At 31.3% G+C, this 22,913-nt stretch overlaps 1 protein-coding gene across 2 annotated transcripts in view; it reads right to left on the bottom strand.

The window, feature by feature from the left end:
• The window catches only part of LOC121129488 (lachesin), a 250,939-nt gene that overhangs the window by 12,556 nt on the left and 215,470 nt on the right, over positions 1-22,913 (bottom strand). For both annotated transcript variants that reach the window (XM_040725213.2, XM_071893404.1), the window contains one exon: positions 10,957-11,125. In XM_040725213.2, the coding sequence (XP_040581147.2) occupies positions 10,957-11,125 (169 nt within the window). The remainder of the gene's footprint in view (positions 1-10,956; positions 11,126-22,913) is intronic.

The following is a 22,913-nucleotide window of genomic DNA, read 5'->3' as shown; positions in this document are numbered from 1 at the left end:
ATAACTGTGACTGGTGCTTTCATTTTAAAAGAAATATTTGGAACTATCGGACATTATCTGGACACTTGATAAAATTGAGAATATTTACAGGATAATTAATTTATTCTGTCTTTTGTATTTTTGTGTCTTAATTACGTACGTACAACTGCATCAAACTTTATGATTTCTTGCCATATTTTATTAAATATTCAATCGTGTATGTGCCAAGATATTTATCTTATGGTTTTTAATTTGTACGATGTATTGAATTATAAAGTCAACTTACACTGATTAAATAGGTATATAAATATTTATTAAATTTAAAAATAAAGTTTGAAGTTTATACATAATTAAATTAAAACCCAAAATTTGGGCCTTCAGCTACCATGCATTTTTTGAGACAAGGCAAAGTTTTGACACATCCGACGGAGTTCTTCCAGGTACATTTCGGTTCATTCAAGTAATAACAAGTCCTTGAGAGCATTGGCACTTGAATGGCGAGAGTGGCATGCCTTCTTCTCGAAGACGTCCCTAAAATAAAAATCCAAAGGATTTAGGTCTGTTGATGAGGGATTCAAATCTTCCTTAGCCAAAAAAATTTTCTAGTTCAGAGCAGAAGATTTTTTGTAGGTCTGACAAGGAGCAGCATTTGGATAATTGTTGTCAATCCAGGAGTTGACATGGTTCTGGAACACCTGGATTGTAGGCAATTCTTGAATGTTGATTTAACTCAAAGTTAAGTGAATGACGACCTACAGTTTAATCAATAATGGTTCAACAGTTGGGGAGAATTGGCCAACCTGTAATTGATTTTGAACTTTTTAGAGGAAAAGTTAAGTAATACAATCGGTGTTAAGTGATAGGTGAGTAACTAGAAGTTTCTAAAAACAGTTAGATAGTTCTTCATATAACACAATCACCTCATTAAATTCCCTATTTTAGAGCATTTTGGTCTCCCCCTCCCACTCTATGAAATACCCTAATTTTCAACATTAATACCGGAATTTAACATCATTCCACCATCTCATGCCACTCTATTGAAGTCAGGGAGAACGTTTTGAAGCTTTACAAGAATGGACCGTCACTTAGGATAGAACACTAAGCGACTTTTGTTGTTCAAACACACAATGCAAACAATAGTTTTCAAATAAAGCACATTTTTAAGAGTAACAATTCTTCTAAGGATTCAAAATGGAAAAAACTATAAGTAGAAAGGTCACCATCAACCCAAGAGTGACAAAGAAGGACATTATCAAAAATTTGGTAAGTAGAGTGTTGAATCGCTCTGGACTCCATTGTAAACGTCCTATAAAAATATATTTAAAGATATATTTTTACAAGAAAAGAACATCGTCAAAATGTTGGGAATTTGCCAGAGAACATCTTCACAAAGATTTTTCATTTGTGGAAAACATCCTTGTACTTGTCATAGTTTTACTTTCTGAGTTATTAACAAATTATAAGGCTAAATAGTACACATTCCAGAAAAGTGATCGAGTCAGGATTAGTAGGAAAAAGTCACACATGATCTTTTTTGAAGGAAAAATTATGAATAAAATCTAAGGATTACTGTAGTAAACGTAAAACATGGTGGATGAAAGATTTTAGGAAAAATGTCAATGGAAAACAAATAAAAGGAAAAACAAGGAAAAATTATTAAGTGAAAAAAATGACAAAATCCTTTTAAACTGATATTACACCTTTTACCAATATAATATATATTAAGATAAAAGAAAAGCACAAATAACTCGAACAAAGGCGTCCACAGGATGATATATATATATATTTTTTTTTTTTTTTTTCTGGGGGGGCGGGGTTAGCTTGGTGTTTGGCAAAAAAAATTGAAAGATTTTTTTTCTTAAAAAATAATTTCAAATATTACCTTTTTAGGGGGAAAAAATTCAAACAATCATTCGAAATTATTGACAAAAAATGAAATTTTTAAATAACAAAACTTGAATTTTTGTTTTAAATATTAAATTTTAGGTATTTTTTTTTTTTAAATCCACAGTTATTGACAAAAATGAATTTTTTTCCAAAAATCGGCAGTTCTTCAGAAAAAATTGATTTTTTTTTTCAAAAAGTTCAAAAAACACATGATACAAAAATTTCAAAATCGGTAGCTATTAGCAAAAAATTAAATTTTTGGAAAAAAATTTCAAGAATTACATTTTTTGGGGAAAAAATTAGAAGAATTACATTTTTCAGAAATTTGGATATTGGGGGGGAGGGAGGAATTACTACCACTCCAGCCTATTTCCTGTTGATACCCCCTGCGACATCAGTTGGAATGGAAGTAATACTAATCATATAATTTTCCGTTATCAGTTATAATATCATGAGACATGATGGGGTATTCATATTGTACAAGACTTATGGATATTATGCCAGATTTCCACTCCGCTATGATCTAGGATGTGTGTGTGGCGAGACAAACCCTCATAATAAAAACATAATTTTGATAATCGATCATAATTGAGTTGGGAATGAGATAATAAGGACAATTTTTTGATCAAACCTCGTATATATATGAAAGAAATTTTCATAAAGTAAGTGTACAAAAAAATAACATTTTCAGATTTCGTATCCATAATTTAATGCCTCATTTCCTAAGAGCCCAGTAAAAAAAAAAAAAAAAAAACAGTGCATAAATAAATACATAGTACATTCCTGTACCTATGAGAAAGAAAAAATATTCCTTCCTTCAAACTTACGTGTATAAACAAAGTTGACTCTAAAATAAATAACATGAAATGTTCAAAAACTTTGTTTTTCCATTTTTTTTATGTGAATGTATAAGTTTCAAATAATAGATACCTTCATACATGAAAACAGTAGTTGCCTCTACATATTGTTCTTCCAAAGAGAAATTAAGAATACGTAATTAATCAAGTGGCTTTCTAATGAATAACTTTTAAACATATGTATTTGCAATTAGTATGCTAATATTTATTACATTCTTCAATCAAAATACTCATGAATAAATAAAATATGAAAGTATGTTGTCAATGAGTTTTTTGTACAAATATCTGGAATAAAAAACTTTTTGATGAAGAAAATTATATGATTTCTTAACTTTTTTTTTACAATTAATTTACAAAAAAAGGACAAAAAAATGAAGTTTAGATTCAACATTTTATCCGTTAAAGTTGGGAATAATCTTTTTGGCAATGAATGTATAATATGTAGTTATAATGTATATCTATATACAGATTATACAGAATTAAGAAAAAAAGAGGATCGAAGGTATGATATTATATTATATAGTATTGTGCCCAAGCCATTTTCATTTTATCACTTTTAAAGGATGAGTTGGAAAAATTATGTAAAGTTGCCTTTAAAGTTAAACCATTGCATTTTATATTATTATATTTTAACAATAATATAAATTAACTTATTTTAGTCATATTTTTGGTTAAAACAATTTCGTATACATTTTATTATTACTTTTAAGTAATTAAACCTGATAAAACTCAGGTTTTGTGCATTTTAAATATAGATGTCAAAACACATGAAATATCTTATTACTAATATGCACTATGAATATTATTGTATGTTTGCAAATTTGTAAATGTTTAGTGACAATTCATACATAGCTTTAACCATATAAATATAAAATAATAATGTTTTGTAATAAAGTATATCCAGTAATTCCTTTATTCAGGCTCAAAAGTATTTAATCTACAATGAATCAATAATTACTTATTTGAAATGCAGTCATGACTTCTGTAGGTCAACATTTATCAAACGGGAGCCCCATGTTGAATAACTTCTTTCTATCCCATGGAACAAAGCGGATGATCTCAGGAAGAAATTTCAAAAGTAAATATCTCGGTCCTCCAATCCCTGCTTTATAAGTCATTCCAAACAAAATGATTGGTCAAGCTTGCAGTATTAGTGTTGGTCGTGAAGAGAAGGACCCATCGTCCATTGTGAGGCAAAGGTTCAAACGACTTGGTCTTAGAGATGGTGTTGAACATGCGGATCTAAACGTTATTTTGAAGAATCCATGACCTGATACACGTCAAAAATAGTTGAAGTACAGACTAAGAATATCCTGTATTTTTACAAACAAGAGGCGGGTAGATCCTTAAGAGATAAATTGGTATTTTTGCCATTAAGATTTGAAGACCTTGTTTTATCCATTCTACATATCTGTAAAAATTATTCCGGTCTTAGGATGGTGGAGGAAGGGATATGGATAAACTTAGATGTAAGACTGAGTCCCACAGATTCGCTCAGTGTGACGTCCTCATGGTGTAAGTATAGGTGGAAAATGGAGTGGCTTATCTCTAAAGTACGAGTATAATATTCGCAGTGAAGCACGATAGCAACGATGGGAAATACAGTAATACCAACGATTATTAGTCAGAACTGGCTCGAGATCCTCTTTCCTTGATCTGATTTACTTTAAGATCTCTGCCTCAGCTGCTTTTTCTTTTATGTTTTTCCTTTTGTATCGTTAACCGTATTTTAATTAAACTTGGAAGTATCGTTTCGTTTTTGACTTTTTACTCAAAACATGTTAATAGTTGTCTGTAATTACGTAAGTTAAATTTTTCTGTTGATTTAGAAAATGTATTATTTAGAACAAAGATAATAATAATGACTTATTTTTACTTGATAGGTGATCAGTCTTATTTGATAGCTAATGCAATTTCTCGTTTGCTTGACAACTCAATGAAAAATTACCTACGCACATATAATTTCTAATTTATAGACTTGTATAAAAAAATTAGGAGTCTAATATCATAATACAAATTAAATGAAGTTAACTGTGAACAGTCAGTAGTATAATTTATTTGTAAAAAAAGGAATTTATCATGAAAATATATAAAATAAAAACTATTAATTCTGTAACCAAAGATCCAGGTGAAATGTGTACACTCTGTGATATTTGTGTGCATATGTTCGTTCGTGGTAATCACCCAAATTCAACATGAATGCTAGTTCAATTAAGCATATTTGTAGGATTATTGTTATTTTTAAAAGTTTAAGAAATTAAATAATAGAATCTTATTTGAAAAAAAACAACTAATATTAAATTAAAAAAAAAAAAAAATTATATTTTCTAGTAAAAAGAAAAACATCCCTAATTTGGCTGAGGGCTAAAGTCCCTCCAGGCCACACCATCCGAACTCCGCATATTATCCTCCTAAGGGCTGCAGATAAAAGGGGCCCTGGACACAACCACTTGGCAATCATTCTGTGTAGCACTCATCCCCGAACAATGGAGTGCCGCGATCTTATTTAAGATGTCTCTTTCCGTGCTCATGTTAGACTCGAGAGAAAAATGCAATTAATAAATACTGCAGCTTATTCATTAAGGAATTTATGTATTTCAAATTTTTTGAAATAAATAAGTAATTGTCAGGAAATACTTTAAAAAAGGATGGGTAACTTTTTGTCAAGATTGAAAATCTGCACCCAGTATTACAGTTATTGGTCTGCCCAGAAATTCTTTAGTTGATACCAACCAGGACAAAGCCAATATTTTGTGGACTCACAGTTTTGCCTGGTAACCCGTGGGTATCATGAAAAACCTATGAGAATGGGGTGTATTTATGGATATCAGAAGTAGCCTTGATGGTTATTCAAGCGAAAGTAGTGGATTTTAAAGTGCCATGTAGCCCAGCATGTGTCCTGCATAACCCTTGGGCTGGGCTGTATTTTGGGATATTATAAGTAGTCCATGAAAGTTAATGAAGCAGCCTCAGTGGTGTAGTTTCTAACATATTTTTTCAGTTTTATATAGTATTCAGTCCCTCCTTCCATATTTTGTAATTCGACATTTTATCCTATAGCCGACTAATATATACTATTATATTAATTAGCGTATATTACACCATTAATGTACGGACTTGTCGATGCTGTACAGTGAACAGAGGGTTGGAAAAGTTTTTAGACGAAACTTTAAAGCTCCATTATTTTATTTTTTCAACAATTTTTTTTACAAATACTTTTAAAATAATAATTTCCACTACTTCTGGACACTTTCTATTCGATATGGCCGCCATTATTTTTTGAAGTACGCTTTTTGGCCTTGTAGGGACTGCACTGAGCATATGGGATTTTCCTGTCACCTGGAAGCCGTTTCACAATCTTTTAAATCTTCTTTCTGTCGTACTTTGGGACGTAGATGATATCCTTCTTGATGTTTCTGGGCGAATATAAATCGTTGATCACTTTGCGCCAGTGCACCTTCATATAAATACTGAAGGAGAAAACATATTGAATAAATGTTGTTTTTTAATGCCTTGGCTGACACGAAAACACAACATTCAGTTGAAAAAAACTCTGGTTAAAGAATTTACAGGTAAAACAAAACTTGTTTAAATACTTATGCTCTGTAAATGCAAAATCTACATTTTATTTTTTTAAGAAAAAAAAGCTTTTCCGCTCTTAATGAATTGAAAAACTATTTCGCAATTGTATTCATCAAGCTTTACTCATTCATTCGGAGCAAAATAATATTAATACTTATAACATATTTGTTTAATCAATCAACATGTACGAGTATATTTGAACAATTCATCAGATTGCATTTAATTACTATTAGGTAAAAGAGTGGATTCAAAAGAATGAACGTCTTTGGTGTGAGGGACTGATTCCATATTTGGAATTAAAGTGGACAGCTTGAACCGGTGTTTATAATTGTGTAATTTGTAAACGTTGTTGTTTTGGTCGAGGGAGGATGGTAATTGTTAATAGATTAAGGGGAATTTTTGGAAGACCCATGCTGGGTAGAATTAAAAATGGATTTAATGAGTTGTAAAAATGCGCATTTTTTTAAGCGTGGAAAGAAAACGTCAAAACAAAAGTGAATTGACACCCTGTATAATTAACATAAAAAAAATCCTTGATCAAGCTGTTTCTTATTATTGTTTTCGTTCTTCATAACAACAAGGGTATGATAGCCATTAGATTCATAGCTGACTTCCATGGTTACCGTATCATTTTTGATGTCATCAAGAGGAAGATTGAACTTTTACACGCCAAATACGCTTCCCATTTGTAATGATGATCCATTGTTCAATCAAATTACCAGCATATCAGGAATGTTGGAGCGGTCCATACCATAAATAGAATGGTTCAACATTTGTCTGGATGAAAAGCATTGGAAAAAATTTCACGGTACATTATCTACCCGAGTTGTAACGAAGAAAGTCCATTGCATCTTAAAACTTCAAATGTGATGCAATGAGTGTACATACCTTCAATTTCCATCTTATGAAAGCCCACCTCAATATTAGATAAGTGGTTCTTGAGATTAATCCTTGTCTCAATACCAATATCTTAATCCCTGAACGAATTGGTATTGTCTTGGAATAACTTATCCTTGAATGTATTGGTATCCTTGTCATGAGCGGGACTGAATAAATCAAGTCACTGACCCTAGTTAATGTGCCCATTCCTCCTCAGAATTTAACCACCTGAAATATTTGATCAAGATCAATTTTGAGAGAAAGGATTGCATCACATCCCACCCAAATATGAGCTTCTCAAGGTATCTGTGGATCATATCCGTGGACTTCATTTGCGATACCTGTTCTAAGATTGAGGCTATGATTCTGAATGAGAGTGTTAAATTGCAAATTTAAATATCCTCAAACTCTAGGCTAATAGAAAACTCATATTCAAAACAAAATTTGTGCCTTTCCTTATTGGGTTTTTCGCACTGCAGTTATCTTGTTTTTGAGCAAAATTGTTCAACGATTTTCTGAAACACACTATCTTTAGACTTCACTTATCTTTTTCTAAAAACAAAACCAATTATTTTCTCTTCTCCCAGTTTTTGATCCCTACAAGTCCTAAAAATAAATATGTAAGCTCATAATTGAGTTTCCTTTTCATGCATATATATACATATACCACCTAGGTAGATGAAATATGATTTTTTATCTACGTATTTGTATGTTTGTATAACATAATATGATTCCACTCTATAATTTTGTATGGATATATGGACATACATAGGAAGCCTATTTTACTCAACAAACCTTATTACCCATGTTTACATTTCTGGGATTGGTGTACCATAAAACCATTCATCACGTTTATTTACCTTTAGGGAAATATAATATTTCTCTGTTTTTGGAACATGTTTGATTTAACCTATAGCACACATCGAAGACTATTTCAAAAAATATTTTCCACAATTTTACATAAGTACACATTTTATTGATTCGAATGAAATAAAAAAGAAAGGCTTTTTATTATGTATATTGTATTTACACCACGCATACGAGTACCCAAGCAATAAACTTTCATTCTTTGGGGGTATCAAATTCCTAATGCTGTTAGTTATTGATTTGAAAGCTTTATTTTCATAAAAACATTTATTCCTCCATTAGTGAACATCCTTTTTTTTCACGTATTTAATACACTTGGATTAAACGTTAACCTAAATATTAACAGAATCTTATTTGTTGATATACAGTTGACATAGACTCAAATACTAAAAGTGTATTCATTAACTTTAATGGGATTGATTTGGATATATGGAATAACAGTTGATATTATATTTGTAGCAATGCGTATATCTTAAATTAAAAAAAAGAAGAAGAAATAAACAAATAAAAAGAACGACTTAAAAGTCAACAAATTAATCAAATTTGCCAAATCTTGATTAAAATTTGCAATCTTTGCAAATATTTCCCAGAAAATACATGTTTGCAACAAAAAAAAGTTGGATTTACCCTCAAAAATGTTTCAGAAGTATATTAATGCTGTTTTGAGCAATGAAATATGTTTGAAACAAGTTTAAAGCAATTTTGTCAAATTTGGGGTGCAGAAAATCCCAGTTCATTAACGAAGGGTTCAAAAATTTCAAAACTAAGAGATTTCATTATTTATAAAACTCCTAAGAAATGAAGTTGGTACACACCATTTAAGGACTCCGTATATTATGATTTTCAGCCTGCAACTCGAAGAATGTTTGGGAGAAGAACATATTAGCCGTAATTACATTTCATTAAATTATCAGTGATCAGCTGTGTGATGAAGTAAATAAACACAAATCCCACTTCGTATCTAGTAATGATATAAGCAGGATTTACTCCGATTTTAATCCTTAATTCTACTCCAAGTTGAACAAGGACTTACACATATAACTCAACAACGAATCCTTAGTGTTACTCTTCGTCTTTTTCGTACTTGATACTTGAAGCTCTTACTCCAAGAATAATATAATAATGACAGATTTGGATATTGAAAACCTTATTTTCAGGTTGCAACTTCAAAAAGACGCTTAGTCTTCCATTATCATATTAATTATACTACTGAGGATCAGTGATTCGTAAAACATCTCCTGGCGTTATGTAAGAAAAAATACACAAAAAATGTCCTTGGTAATTATGACCATTTGAAGGGGGATGAAAGCAGCTCAGCTATCACTTCGTTATATTATTTCAGCTGCAAGCAGATCTGAGAGGAAGTCATTCAAACACAAATCCCACTCCATATAAAGCAAGGAGATATAGAATGAAATTACTGAAATGTTGATCCTCAATTCAAATCCAAATCTAACAAGGACTTATAACTCCTATACAAACCCTATGTGTTGCTAACCGTATTTCATGAGCACAAGCACTAGTTATTACTCTATACTTCTATGTTCCCTTCTCAAGAATTAAAAATTAAAGACAACAGCTTTGGAAAATTAGAAAAGCCTGTTCGGATTACAAAATATAAAAAGCCTGTTCGGATTAACAAATATAAAAAGCCCCATTCACTTTCTAGGACATATTTTTTGGCACCTCTACTGATGATCTACCCCAACGATGAATATGAAAAAGCTGAAAGAAAAATAAACAAGCTTTGTTTTTAGCGTATGTCTTTAAGTTTAAGGCCTTTTATTCTTTTTTTTTTACAGGAACTATTTAAAACTACAGCGTCGTTCAGGTGAATACGGACCATATTTATTTACATACTGAACAATAAGGAAAAAAAATTCACTCGATTATTTCAATTTTAAGGCGAGAAGCTGAGCCTTAGTATAAGTTAGTTGCGCAGCTTTTAATTTAAAACAAGCATTTATGATGGAGGAGATTCGGAGGAACACCATCATCGAATTTGCTTGTGTGGGATAGAGCTCAACGTACATACATAAGATATCCAATGACGTACACAAACGCTGAAAGAAGCAATCTGTCAAATAAAAAGCAGAAGAAAAGAAAATCTAAAATGGCCGACATAGTGAGCATAAGTTATGATTATGTGTACCTACATTAAAAATAAAAAGTTTCAGATTCGCATTGAATTCAGAATCCGAAAATTAAGTTTTCTCTTAGAACAGCGTATTGCATATGGAATTGGGTCGACAAAAACAAATTGCACATTTATTAAATGAGGTTCAAAGAGGTTGCAAGCGGAAACATAATTTTTCTATAGGGGGAAGACTCAAAAATTAGAAGATCCTTTGAAGTACTTGTTCTATTATGTCATATGCAGACGTTAATCAAAAATTTTATACGAATCATGCGTTGCTGGGTCCACCTTATAGAACACTGTTAATGACTTATGGGAAAGAGCCTGGTGAGGCTGGAGAGGCCTTTGCTGACTGACAAGACTAAGCAATGCCATCTCCATTGTTGCAACTTTCCAAGATAAAACGGGAAATTTCTGACCTTGTATCCACTATACTTGCCAGAGGCAAACTCCCTTGGATTATGCCTTTGAAAGTATATTGAAGCCAAATATTGCTGCATAAATAAAATCTACCCATGAAAACTGGACTGACAAGCTTTCAGGAAGAGATTGGAGGAATCATTGCGACTCATGTATGGTATATTTTTCATCATGATATCTGATTTAAGAACTAGATCTGTTTAAAGCTGTGTGCACAAAGTATGCAAACTATTCCCGGCCAACCGTCAATTATGGAGGAAGAGTTTAGAAAAAGTGACTCATAAAAAAAAGAGAGTATACTTTGATGTTAGACACCGTGATAAGAATATTTATAAAATTATAACATACCAGCAAGAATATGAAGATTGAGAGAGGCTTCCACAGAATTGATTGGAACGCAGCGATATATCCCTGAGTCAGTACTCATTGCCCTTTGAACCAAAAGATGACTAGTCGTGATATCTCCTTTCTCCGTTACAACACTAACTCCCCCCCTTGGAGAATCATATGCAATGACCTAAAAGAATGAAATAAGAGATGATCATTATGTGTAGTATGTACTTGCAAAAATAATGTACAAAACCCATTTATTATTCGATTGCAAAAATTATTACTTTCTATAGCTGTAAGTTGATTAAAAAAAGTACACAAAATTACAACAATAACTCATTGTATGTAGTAAGGACATGATATTTATATATAGCTTGAATTATGCTATCTGTATAAATAAATATAATAGAGTTTGTAAAAAAAATAAAAAAATAGCTGGCCTCCCAAAAAAGCAAAAAAACATATACATAACTTCGTTTTCAAAATTTATTCAAAATCAAAAAGCTATGAGCAAAAAAAAAAAAGTCTATACTTCTAAAATAAAAATCGATGTTATATGTAAAGCTACAAAAAATGAGGTCAAAAATGTATATGTGAGATATTTAATTTCGTACAAGGGATGTGTGCTGCATTTTAATTAAATAAAAGTCGTTCTAGTTTAATGAGTAAATGTTCAGTAAATACCTACATATGCAAATACAAAAAACAACAATAAATTAAATTTCTCGGCACACACCGACAGCTGTTGTAGGTAGGTAGATAGAGTAGAGAGAAAAAATTGCCTTCATAAGCAATTTACATGTGTATGCCCATATTTAAAGTGTATTCCCTTGCAAATGGAATACAATTTTTAAAAGCCTAAGACTTCAGACAGCTAAAATAAATACAGAATAATATTTATGTTATTCTAAAACTGTTCGATAAATTATTTTAACTTTTTCTATACGAAAAGAAAAATTACGGATGAATGCGACAAAAGAAAATGACATTGTCATGATATTCTACATAGATAATACCTTTAAAAAATAAGATACAGTATAAAATATATATTTAAAATAAATATCGTTGCAAATCTCCGTCCTTTCATAGGAGTCTTCTGTTTTGAGAAGATGAAAATATTCACATGTGACCAAATCCAGTTAAAATAGTGGCTGAGAAATGATTTTGGTTTTTTTTTGGCTAAAAAATGCAACGATTCCTTTGGTCGAATTTATGTAGTTTCGTAACAAACTTCGCTGACACTCATCTCATCCCAAATGTTCGAATATTATTTATGGCACGAGCCAACCGATATGTCAATATACTCAGTCACTTCTCTGATAGTGATTTGACGGTTTTTGAAAAGAATTTTCTTCACTGCTTCAACGTTTTATCTATTGTTGACGTACTTGGGAGTCCAAAGCGAGGCTCGTCATTGGTATATTACTGGTCAATTTCAAAGAGTTAGTACCACTTGTTAACATTTTTTCTTTCTCAGAACAGTTTCACCATATACCATTGTCAACATTTTATGTTTTTTGGATCACTTACTCTAATTTTTTACACAAAATTTGATGCAAATTCATTGTTCCATGTTTTTCAATAGCAAAAAATCGCCAAACACGTAAAATATATCTAAACATTTTGCCTCTCACAAACAAACTAACCAAAAATGTAGCTGAATAGTAAATATATGTTCTTGGCGAGTATGCTGTAATAAAAATAAATCAAGCATACTAAATGTACCTTGGCCGCAAAATTTGAAAAGTCATCTTCCTTTTTGAACACACCTCGTATATGTATTCCCCTATGAAATCCCACGATCCGTCTGAGACTGATATGATTCTTAGTGGACCGAACTATTTGGTCTTAAAAAAAAGTTCATTCTCTATAAGTATAATTTAAAATTCGGCTTAGATCGATGCTGTAGATAAATCAGCTGTGCTTCAAAATTGAGAACATTGACCTGCTATCATATCATATCGTGGGCTGAGTGCCTTATTGTCGTAACTCTAATTTATATTTTATAGAATTACGCAAAGAAACTCCGTTCTTTCATAATAAATAATGACGTGTTTCAATTTTTACAACAAAAATAATTTGAGAAATTTATTTAAAGAGTATGAATTTGGCTGTTTTGAAGTATCCAAATTGAATATTAGACTTCTAAGATAAGCTATAGATAAAAATACTAATTTTTGAGCTACTAAAATTTTGCACTCAACCCTTGATATTTAGTTTTATATATAATTTTTTGCATAAATCAAATCTTTTATAACTTATAAATCAGGATTTGTAGAAAATCGGTTCATATATTGAGACCAAAAAAAAGAAAAAAGGTTGATATATTGAAATAAAAAAATCAGTGAATGATTTTAAAAAGGATTAAATTTTGGTCGACAGTATGGCCCGAAATATCGGTAAGAAAAAAAAAGGCGTGAAGCCCTGGTTGGATGCCGACTAATCTGAAGGGCGTCGCTGTTGGCAACAAGACTCAATATCTGGCCATAAAAACTCATGCTTGGTGCAAGGAAAACTTCACCGATTACCAACTCCAAACGTGTGCTCCCCTCATCACCTGACTGCTCGCAACGCGGACAATGAAACATAGTACTTCGTGGAGAACAAGACCTGCAAGGTCCCCCAACACAATGTTGATTCCTCTTAGGCCGCAGGAGGAGGACATTTTGAGAAATAATTGTTGGTTTATAAAGTATATCAATTGAGTATTTATACTTGGATTATAACTCCAACCCCTAGTTCCGTACCTTTTGAAATATGTATGTATAATTAATAATAAAAGTTGCTTAATCACGCTATGTACAATTATATTTGTATTATTATATATATATATATATATATAACACAAGAACAATACTTAATAAAAATTCAAGAAAGGGAGAAATCTTGGTCGTCAACACAAAAGTAAAATAGAATGATTGTTCTCAAAATTGAGTGTGGATTATATTTGTATTCGTTGACGAATTATCATAAATTTAAATGAATAATTTATTCGTACTAGCTCTTTGTGTGCGTCACAAATTGTAGTTAGAGTAGCAAAAAATGGTCGTCACAATAAATAATGAGAAATTAGACGATTTTATTTAAAAGAGCGTATTGGGTTCAATATCAGCCTCATCAATCAAATAAACTCCTTAGCTATAGCTAAAATGTTTGGGTATCATAAAATATCCTACAAATTTGAATACAAAACCTGTAATTGACTACTCATATATATCTATGAAATATGTGGTTGGATGTACTCTTATATATGAGATAAACAAATAAAGTTGAATTTTCTCACTTTCTTGACTTTTGTTGTGTCTATTTTTTTTACATCATATAACACACAGTCTAATATTTCATGTACTTATTTCGGTTGATTGGGAATATTATATTCAAATTTCTGGCAAAAGTTACAATATCTAAAAATGTTATCTACTGTATTCTTTAATGTCTAAATTTATATGGTTTTTCATTAGAAACTCTTCAACTTTAAAAAAAAAAAAAATCAAACAGTTAAAGATTTTTGCCAAATTTATTTATTCAGTACAAATTATAAAAATGTACATTTCTGCATGAAAATCGATTTCTCTAGCGTGATCACCACGCGCACGTTAACAGAGGACTAATCGCAGAATCCAATTTCCCACTGCTTTTTCCAATAAATTGACGGATTTTGAAGCTATTTTGTGTTTGATATTTTCTCTGAGCTTTTCTCACGTCGTTGGCTTATTGGTGTAGACCAATGACCTCATTTGACCTCTAACAGAATAATTTGAAGACGTTAAATCGCACGATCGGGGAGGGGGGGGGGGGCAAATCAACTGGTCCATTTCTCGAAATCACGCACTCATCAAATTTTCTTTGCAATAAATCGATTGTAATGTTTGGCTGTGTGACAAGTGGCATCGTTTTGTTGAAACCACATCTGCTCCAAGTACATACCTTGCAATTTGGACAAAAAATAATCAGTTATAATGGTACAATAGCGGTTTCCATTTATATTAATTTACGACTATTTTGATAATTTTTTTGGATGATTTGCAATCGCTGATCATGTGTATACCGCTCCATGATAAAATGTATACTAATAAAGTTTCTAAATGTCACAAAAAGAAAAAAAGTAGGGTTTGATTTTTTTCCTAACCGAATTTTTTTTGAAGGGCCCCTGATTAAGAACCCTTTATATATATAGTAAGTTAAATGGCTGGATTGAATCCTCCTTAGTTTTTGATACGAAGAAACAAATGGACTTGAACTTTACATTTTGATATTTTTAATCGATTAACAAAGAATAAAGGCACTATATTTCTCTGTTACTAATTTTAAGACTATTATTTAAGAGTATATTAACATCAAAAGTAATATGATATCACATCTGAAGGGTTCTATGTTTTTTATCGTCTTTTATTACTGTTCCTTTAAATGGGATAATGTGATCAAACACAAGTCAAACAAGGCTTTATTTCTAAACTTAGTGTACTGCGAACACTACCAACAGACGGAAGTAATAGACCGGAGCAAAGCCAATAAGAAGACCTGTAGATTGGTGGTACAATCATACACAGAATATATATATTCTGTAAGGGATTAATACTCAAAGGATGTACATAGACACACTACTAAAATATATAAACACGTAGACACAAACTAATAAAAAGGTACATTACTATCTATTTAAAACAAATCCCTAAATCCTGAGATAGATGTTAATAAAAGACAATACATAACACTAAATCTATCAATGTGAATAAAGAGATGTAGCTTCTATATTCTCTTAATAGAAAAAAGGCCAGAATCACAGATGGAACTATTATACAATGATTTTAATATGGACATTAAAAAAATACTTTCTTTTTACATAATTCTGCCTCTTTATTTACTGTAACCTTTACAGCATGTACATACTGTTAATTAATTTAGAATAGCATAAATAGTCAAAAAGGAGATGAATGACAAAGTTATGAATGAGAGTAATTCTATGAGAAGACATAATAATTTGTCCAGACAAAAAAAAGTACTCTGCTCCTGGGATAAAAAAGATTATTTCTAATGGCAATGTGAAGAATATCCCAAAATATATTTTAGAGTATTTTCATTTGGATTTTCAATCAGTAGTCCAAACTGAGAGGATTTTGCCTCCTAAAAGGCGTGGATATGGCCTAAATGATAACATTTATTCAATAGATCATATTAAGAATTGAGTCATGAAAAAGTTTAAAGCTAACAAAGCGCCTGGCCAGATGGAGGTTCTAGAGAGGTTTTTACCATATGGCCATATGAAATTACGCCCTTTCTGTAAAGTTTGGGGTGTATGATGGAAAAGATGGGTAAAATGTCTGGATCATTCATAAAAGGAAGAATAGTTTTGACTCTTAAAAAAGGAGATGGAACGGACTTCAATCACTGGAGGCATATTACAGTATTGAATGCCTCTTACATAATTTTATAGGGTGTTTTGTCTGTGCAAATGGAGCCCATATTAAATAAAAATATTGGAATGGCTCAGAAAGGCTTCTTGAAGAAAAGGAAAATTTCGGATGTGTCACAAAACATCCAAGAAGCTATCGAGTCAGTCAGTATTAAAAAAAAATAAAGAACTATGATCGGAGTTGACGTTAGCAAGGCATTCGATTCGATAGATCATTGTTATATTTTTATAGCTATTAAGATACTTCTCCCCAAACAGTTTTTTAATCATGTAAGGGCACTTTTAAATAATGGTTCATCTACTATTTCGTTGCCCGACCGCGCCTCTTTGATTCATTGCATCCATAGAAGAATTAATTATATATATTTTAAGAAAGTATGTACAGTAGGTTTGGTGTTTATTTTAATGACAAACCACATCTGATCGATGCTATTGCAGATGACGTAACTTTAACAGTAAAAACTAATTCAGAGCCACAGCTTCTTAAAAGAATCAATTCCCTGCTGGATTTCTTGGAAAAGTATGACAACAGATTTGGCCTAAGGCTCAAAAGGTAAAATACCTCAATTCTTCCTCTGGGTGCCTGGTAGCCAAGTGAGGATCAAAAAGTAAGAAGTTATCAAGTTAAAATAAAATTGAGATCTTGAGCGTAATTTGGGAGTGTCAAGGCGCTCATATTTTGAAGAATTGATCTATATAACACACAAGTAGTTCCCCTAGTTATATACGAAGCCGCTGTTTTGTCTCAATTTGCTATGATGGTGATGAAAGAGGAACAAGAGTGGCTTAAAAAGCTTTTCCATCAATACTATTTAACCCCCATAAAAAGGCCTAAACCACTCATTGGAGGCAGAGTCGCCCTTCTAGTGAATATAATTCCGCAAATATATATACAAACTTCTATCGATATGTCCAAAAAATCGGAAGTTAAATAGAGGAGACAGGTTTTATACAGCGAATTCTACCAAAGGATCATGATTGTTACTGACCTCACCAACGAGAAAATTTATGCACACTCCCCAGTATGGGGTGCAGCCCAACTCATTATTTAGTCAGCTGTTCCTTTATTCAATGGGAATTATATTCTGGATATATGTTTAGGAAGCCTGTCTTCTTTGAAATCTTAACACTCCAAAGAAATTAGAGGAAGAAGCCGTGAAAAAAACCCCTTTCATGACCTAAAGGCGCAAACACCCTTTAACGAAGGTTGTTTTTACTTCCCTTTAAAAAGAGCGACAAAAGATTTTATTGTTCCTATACCCTGGGATCTTAAAAGGACTTTTATTAAACCAACAAACGAAATTTGGGATTCCTATTTAAATTTTGTAGGACTTTGAGAAATTTGGAGAAAAATAATTTTAGCTTCCCTTATATATTTTTCGGATGGTAGAAAAATTCTGGGAAGACTCGTCACCATCAACATTAAAGGTCTGGAAAATGGACCTTTTAATTTAATCAAAGCTTATATACTCTTTGAATAATCTCAAAGAAAGAAGAAGTCTACAGCCATTGATTTTGCTTATTAAACTATAAGGCATTAATTGCTGGAAAGCTTACATACTATGAGTCAATATATCCTTACCAATTTCGAGCACTTTTTATGGCATCCACTGCTAGATATACCATCCCTTTCTTGAAAATCCCTAATTCTGATGACACGTCCTAGATCCCGGTGGCAAAAGAAGTGAAATTATATCCATCGGTATCACTCCAACATAAGGAGCTACTAAAGTCAATCCTCAGAAGTTTTAGACTTTCTAATCCGGACTCTTGATTGCTAGTGTTTATTTTGGTTTTAATGTTTGTTATATAGTTACAATTATGGATGTGTTTTAATAATGATGTTTTTTGAATTATTATTATTGATGCACTTCTTTTAAAAAAAAAAAATTTAAATCTATGACAATTAACTTTCCCGACTAGAATACACTGCTATCATGAAATATACCATTTTTGTGTTTTTATTTTTCAACTGGTCTCTTTGATAAAATTTTTTGAAAGTTTGTATATGAAGCAATAAATTTAAACTATAATATTTATTTATGTATATTTATTTTACGTAATTGCTTTGTATTTATAAAAGGAATGGTGGATACAAAAAAGGGACTTCTAACAAATTATATATATGTATATATATTAGACTGTATCGAAAGGACAACAGTTGGAAATTTGGTATCGCGAGATATTTTTTATTTGGCTTTTCCCCCCTTTAAACAAGAAAATAACTATGAAACGTCCAAAAAAAATGTTCCTTCATGGACGTGTTTTGATTTGAAAATATAGATTAAGTGTCGAAAAAAAAGGAATTTTGGTGTTGTTTCAAAAAAAAAATATCGATATAAATCGAGTTACATAATTTTTATATTTAGATAAACATATATTTTGCAAAAATATTTTAACAATGTTTCACTAAGTTTCCTCATTATATGAGTATTTTAGTTCCAAATATGCTGCCAATAAATAAATATTATCTTTCAGTACCGCGTATTACGCTCTTGTATTTTGAAGTTTCTCTTCATTTTTATTACTTAAAGTCTCATTTTTTGATACCAAATGTAAAATATATTATGACTAAATATACTTTTGTTGTTTATGTATCCGAATAAGACACCCTATTTCACCAATTTATAATTTTGGGCTTCAAGAACTTCCAATTAAACTCTTAAAAATACGACCTTTTATTCATTATTGCTTAATTTCTATTGTTGAATTATTTTTATTTTAGAATATTTATATGAGTTTGATATTTTTGATTTATTATGAATATGTAGTTCCTTTTTTCGATAACCCTTAAGAAAAGAAACATTGAATCAATAATTGCTTCAAATTATATTTTGTTTCATTTTATAGGGAACAATGAACACGATTTTAATTTGGATCTGATATGGAACTAAAAAATTTATATTGAACTTGACTATGAGGCACAACTGTTTTATTTTATTTTTAGCCAACCGATGCTTTGCTACGAAGAGTCGTACGAAACGACTTGCCAATATGCGCCATAATGAATGTGAAACAATCATGATTTCCATTTTAAGAAGTTATTTATATGCAATTCCTGAAATAATCATTTTTGTAATGCAATAAGTATAAAATTGACCATTAAAAAAAAATATCCAGAACACTTTCCGACATTTCACGCCAGGGAAAATGTGCTTATTTTTTGAATTTATAATTAAATTCGAAGTCGTGGACGTTATTTCAAATAACTTTCCCAAGTTTCTCCAAGTTTTGCAAAATATACATAAATTTCCTTTTTTTTCGGGATTTTACAGATTTCAAACCAGAACACGATCGTGAAGGACTGTTTTTTTTTGTTTAAGGAATAAAATACAAAATAAAAATATCTGGCGATACCAAATTCCCGATTTTTGTCATTACAGAACACCCTAATATATATATTGTATATACATACAACAAACATACAGATTCATACAAAATGTAGACGTATTATTTATTTGAAAAAAGTTTTTTACTGCATTTATAGCTCACTATCTAAGTCAAGTCAAGATAGTAAGATAGTCTATATATTAAGTCAAGATCAAGTCTAGATAGTAATAGTTAGAAGTGTATAAAATATGTCCACCAGGGGCGTCTTCAGGATTTTTTTTTATGGAGGAAGAGGTTGGTTTTTAATATTTTTTTTGGAAAAAATATCTATAGATATTGACAACAAATTAAAAAAAGTCCATAGTTGCTCACAAAAAAATGTAATTTTTTGATTAGAGGGGGGTTACAACCTCTTCAGCTCACCCCTGATGATGCACCTGCCTATAAAGCAAGCAGAAACGACTTTTTGTTGTTCCAACCTAAACAGGATTTTACAAAAAGGCTGTTATCATTATTATTTAGTTCTTGAGAACGGAACATCTATGTGTAAAGTAATAACTAGTACATGTAGTACTCCTAGTCATTATTGGGCGCCTCCATGCCGTGTGCACGTCCAGGGATATTATACAGTTTACAAAGCTGTCCAAAATAAAGTCTTTATGATATTGACATAGCTATTAAATGAACCTGATGGGTCAGAAAAACCTGAATGTTTTGAAATAGACTGATTATATCCAAATGAATGGAAAACACGATTAAAATTAATGGACATGTGATCTCCAAATTGGTTTATTGGAACTGGATTTAAACGGAAAAAACCAACATTTTTCAGGCCCTTATGTTCTGAGCATCCTTACTCTCTTTTGATTATTTTATATTTAAATCAAAAAACAACTCTTGTATTTTTACTTTTATTGCTTGGTCTATTAACATTAAGACCGAATAAGCAATTAATCAAGCTTTACAAATAGTTCTAAGACATTTGAGTTTGAGGAAAATATCAAGACAAATTAACATATAAATTAAAAGAATATTAATTTGAAAATAAAAGACCAGTCACTTCAAATGAGCTTCTTTTGTGTTTCAAAAAATGAAGAGCCAAGGCTTTATTCATCCTACATGGAATAAAACCTTTACATAGAGGATTCTTTGACATGATCCTTTCTATCATCTCATGTAAATGTAAATCCACACATGAAATAATAATTGAATTTTTCAGAAAACGAGTACTTTTTGATTTTCAAGAAGGGGATCAAACTACAAGAAGAACTATGTTGCAAAAATATAAGCCAAAGGTTTGAATATCTTTAGAAGAAAGATTATCAAATGCCGTATCAATGTTAAATCTCTTTCGATAAACGTCTTGATATCTTTACAAAGTGTGAAAAATCCTTTGAACCTAGAAATGTAGGGAAAATTTTATGTCATTTCTTGATTTTAAACAACTATAAAGAAGAATGACTTTTGTTTGCTGTCCCTGGAGTGACAAAAGGAGACAGAATTTACCAAAATATATTCATAATCATAAAATTAATTGTAAGAAAGATAACATATTTTGCAGGAAAATACTATATGGGTCGAATAGAACATAAGTGCTGGATATATTAAAATCTAAACATTCTAAAATTCAACAAGATATAATTTATTAATTAACAATAGACTTCAACAAAAGTAATACTATAAATAGATGTGTGTTTGAGCTCTCTTAACCATTAATGTAGTTTAGTAATTTTTGTTATGTTTTGCCACTAATTTTTATCCTTTAATATATCGAAATATGAATTAATTTCAATCACGCATCCTTCAATAACTATTGAATTAGTAAGTGTTCAGATTTCAATGGACCACTCGGTACGACCAGAATAGGAATAGGATCTTTCCCTTGTTTAATTATCCTTTTATGTAATAGAACGAATTATACTACGTAAACATATAATATGTCTATTTTTTATTGCATTATAATGAAAACAGCCTTGTTTTTGCAATATCTTCATAGTTAATTCTTATATTTTATTTGGCTTAACAAACCATCCACATTTTTAGGAAAAGTTCATAGGACCGACAGTTCTATAGACCAATAGGACTGGTCCTAATCCTGCACTAAATTGCACAACACTATTTATAACACTGTTTTTAACCAAGTCATTAATAGTTAGTTTTTGGAGGATTATGGTAGTTTTAAATGGAGTTGGAAAATAATTATTGACGCAGGTTGGTACTAATTTTGATACTTGACACCCTATTTTAAATTAAATGAATGTTAAAAATTAAATACAAATAATCTTTATCAATGTTCTTAATATTTTATTGGCTTCATTTAGACGTTCAATTTGAACAAAATGAACATTTGAAAGGAATTTATTTATCAGAAGGAGTGTTAACACGTATAGTTTTTATTTCTATTTTGAAGTTGTTTATTTTTTAAGCACACTTATAGTTGTGTTATTGGTTTAAACAATATATGAATGAAAAAGTGCTTCTTGGACTTTTTCGTGAGCTTAGATGGAACAGTTTAAAGGGTTGAAACCGGATCTCTGCGGTGGCCAAAAGTCGTTTGCCCAGAAGTGAATATTGGCCTGGAGTGACTCTTGGATTTTCTATGTGATGTGTGCAGATGCTTCATCTTGTTGGAACATCCAGGGAAAATTGCCAATGATTGATTTGATCCATGAGATAACTTTGGTGCCCAGAATATAGATGCACTTATCAGCCTTAGCCTGTATCCTAAAAGGTACCACACGGGACTCATGAACTTCTTATTGGATACAACCAAATCTAACATCATCACTGAAGCAGAGTGTTTAGTGGTAAAGACATATCGGTCTTTTTTTGTTGAAAGCCGATTCAGGCGGTTGAAAACACGAAAGGTTTCCTGCTTACTCCTGGAGAGTGTCGGAGGTCCTCTCCGACCTTTAATCGCATGGAAACATTGTAAGCCGTCTTCCTCGAGGCCCCAGTCTACTCCCAGATAGCCTTCTGGGACAATCCCACGCGGAGGAGCGCTGCTATGTTAATCCTCTTTCCGCCACTGTGTGCTCATAGTGGCGACTAGGGCAGTGTTTCTCATAGTAATCGACAGCTAATTATGTGCTCTACAATAATGTTCATCGGAACATTGTAAAAAAATGTCTCATAACCTCTCAAAATTTGCATAAAGAGAGGAGTAAATAATAATTGTTGTCCCGATATTTAAATTTTATTAAAATAAAAAAACACTTTTCCTAAAAAAGTG

Source organism: Lepeophtheirus salmonis, chromosome 14 (assembly GCF_016086655.4).
Source record: "Lepeophtheirus salmonis chromosome 14, UVic_Lsal_1.4, whole genome shotgun sequence".
Lineage (NCBI taxonomy): Eukaryota > Metazoa > Arthropoda > Copepoda > Siphonostomatoida > Caligidae > Lepeophtheirus > Lepeophtheirus salmonis.
The sequence above is the reverse complement of the archived record's forward strand: the minus strand, read 5'-3'. Positions and strand labels throughout refer to the sequence as shown.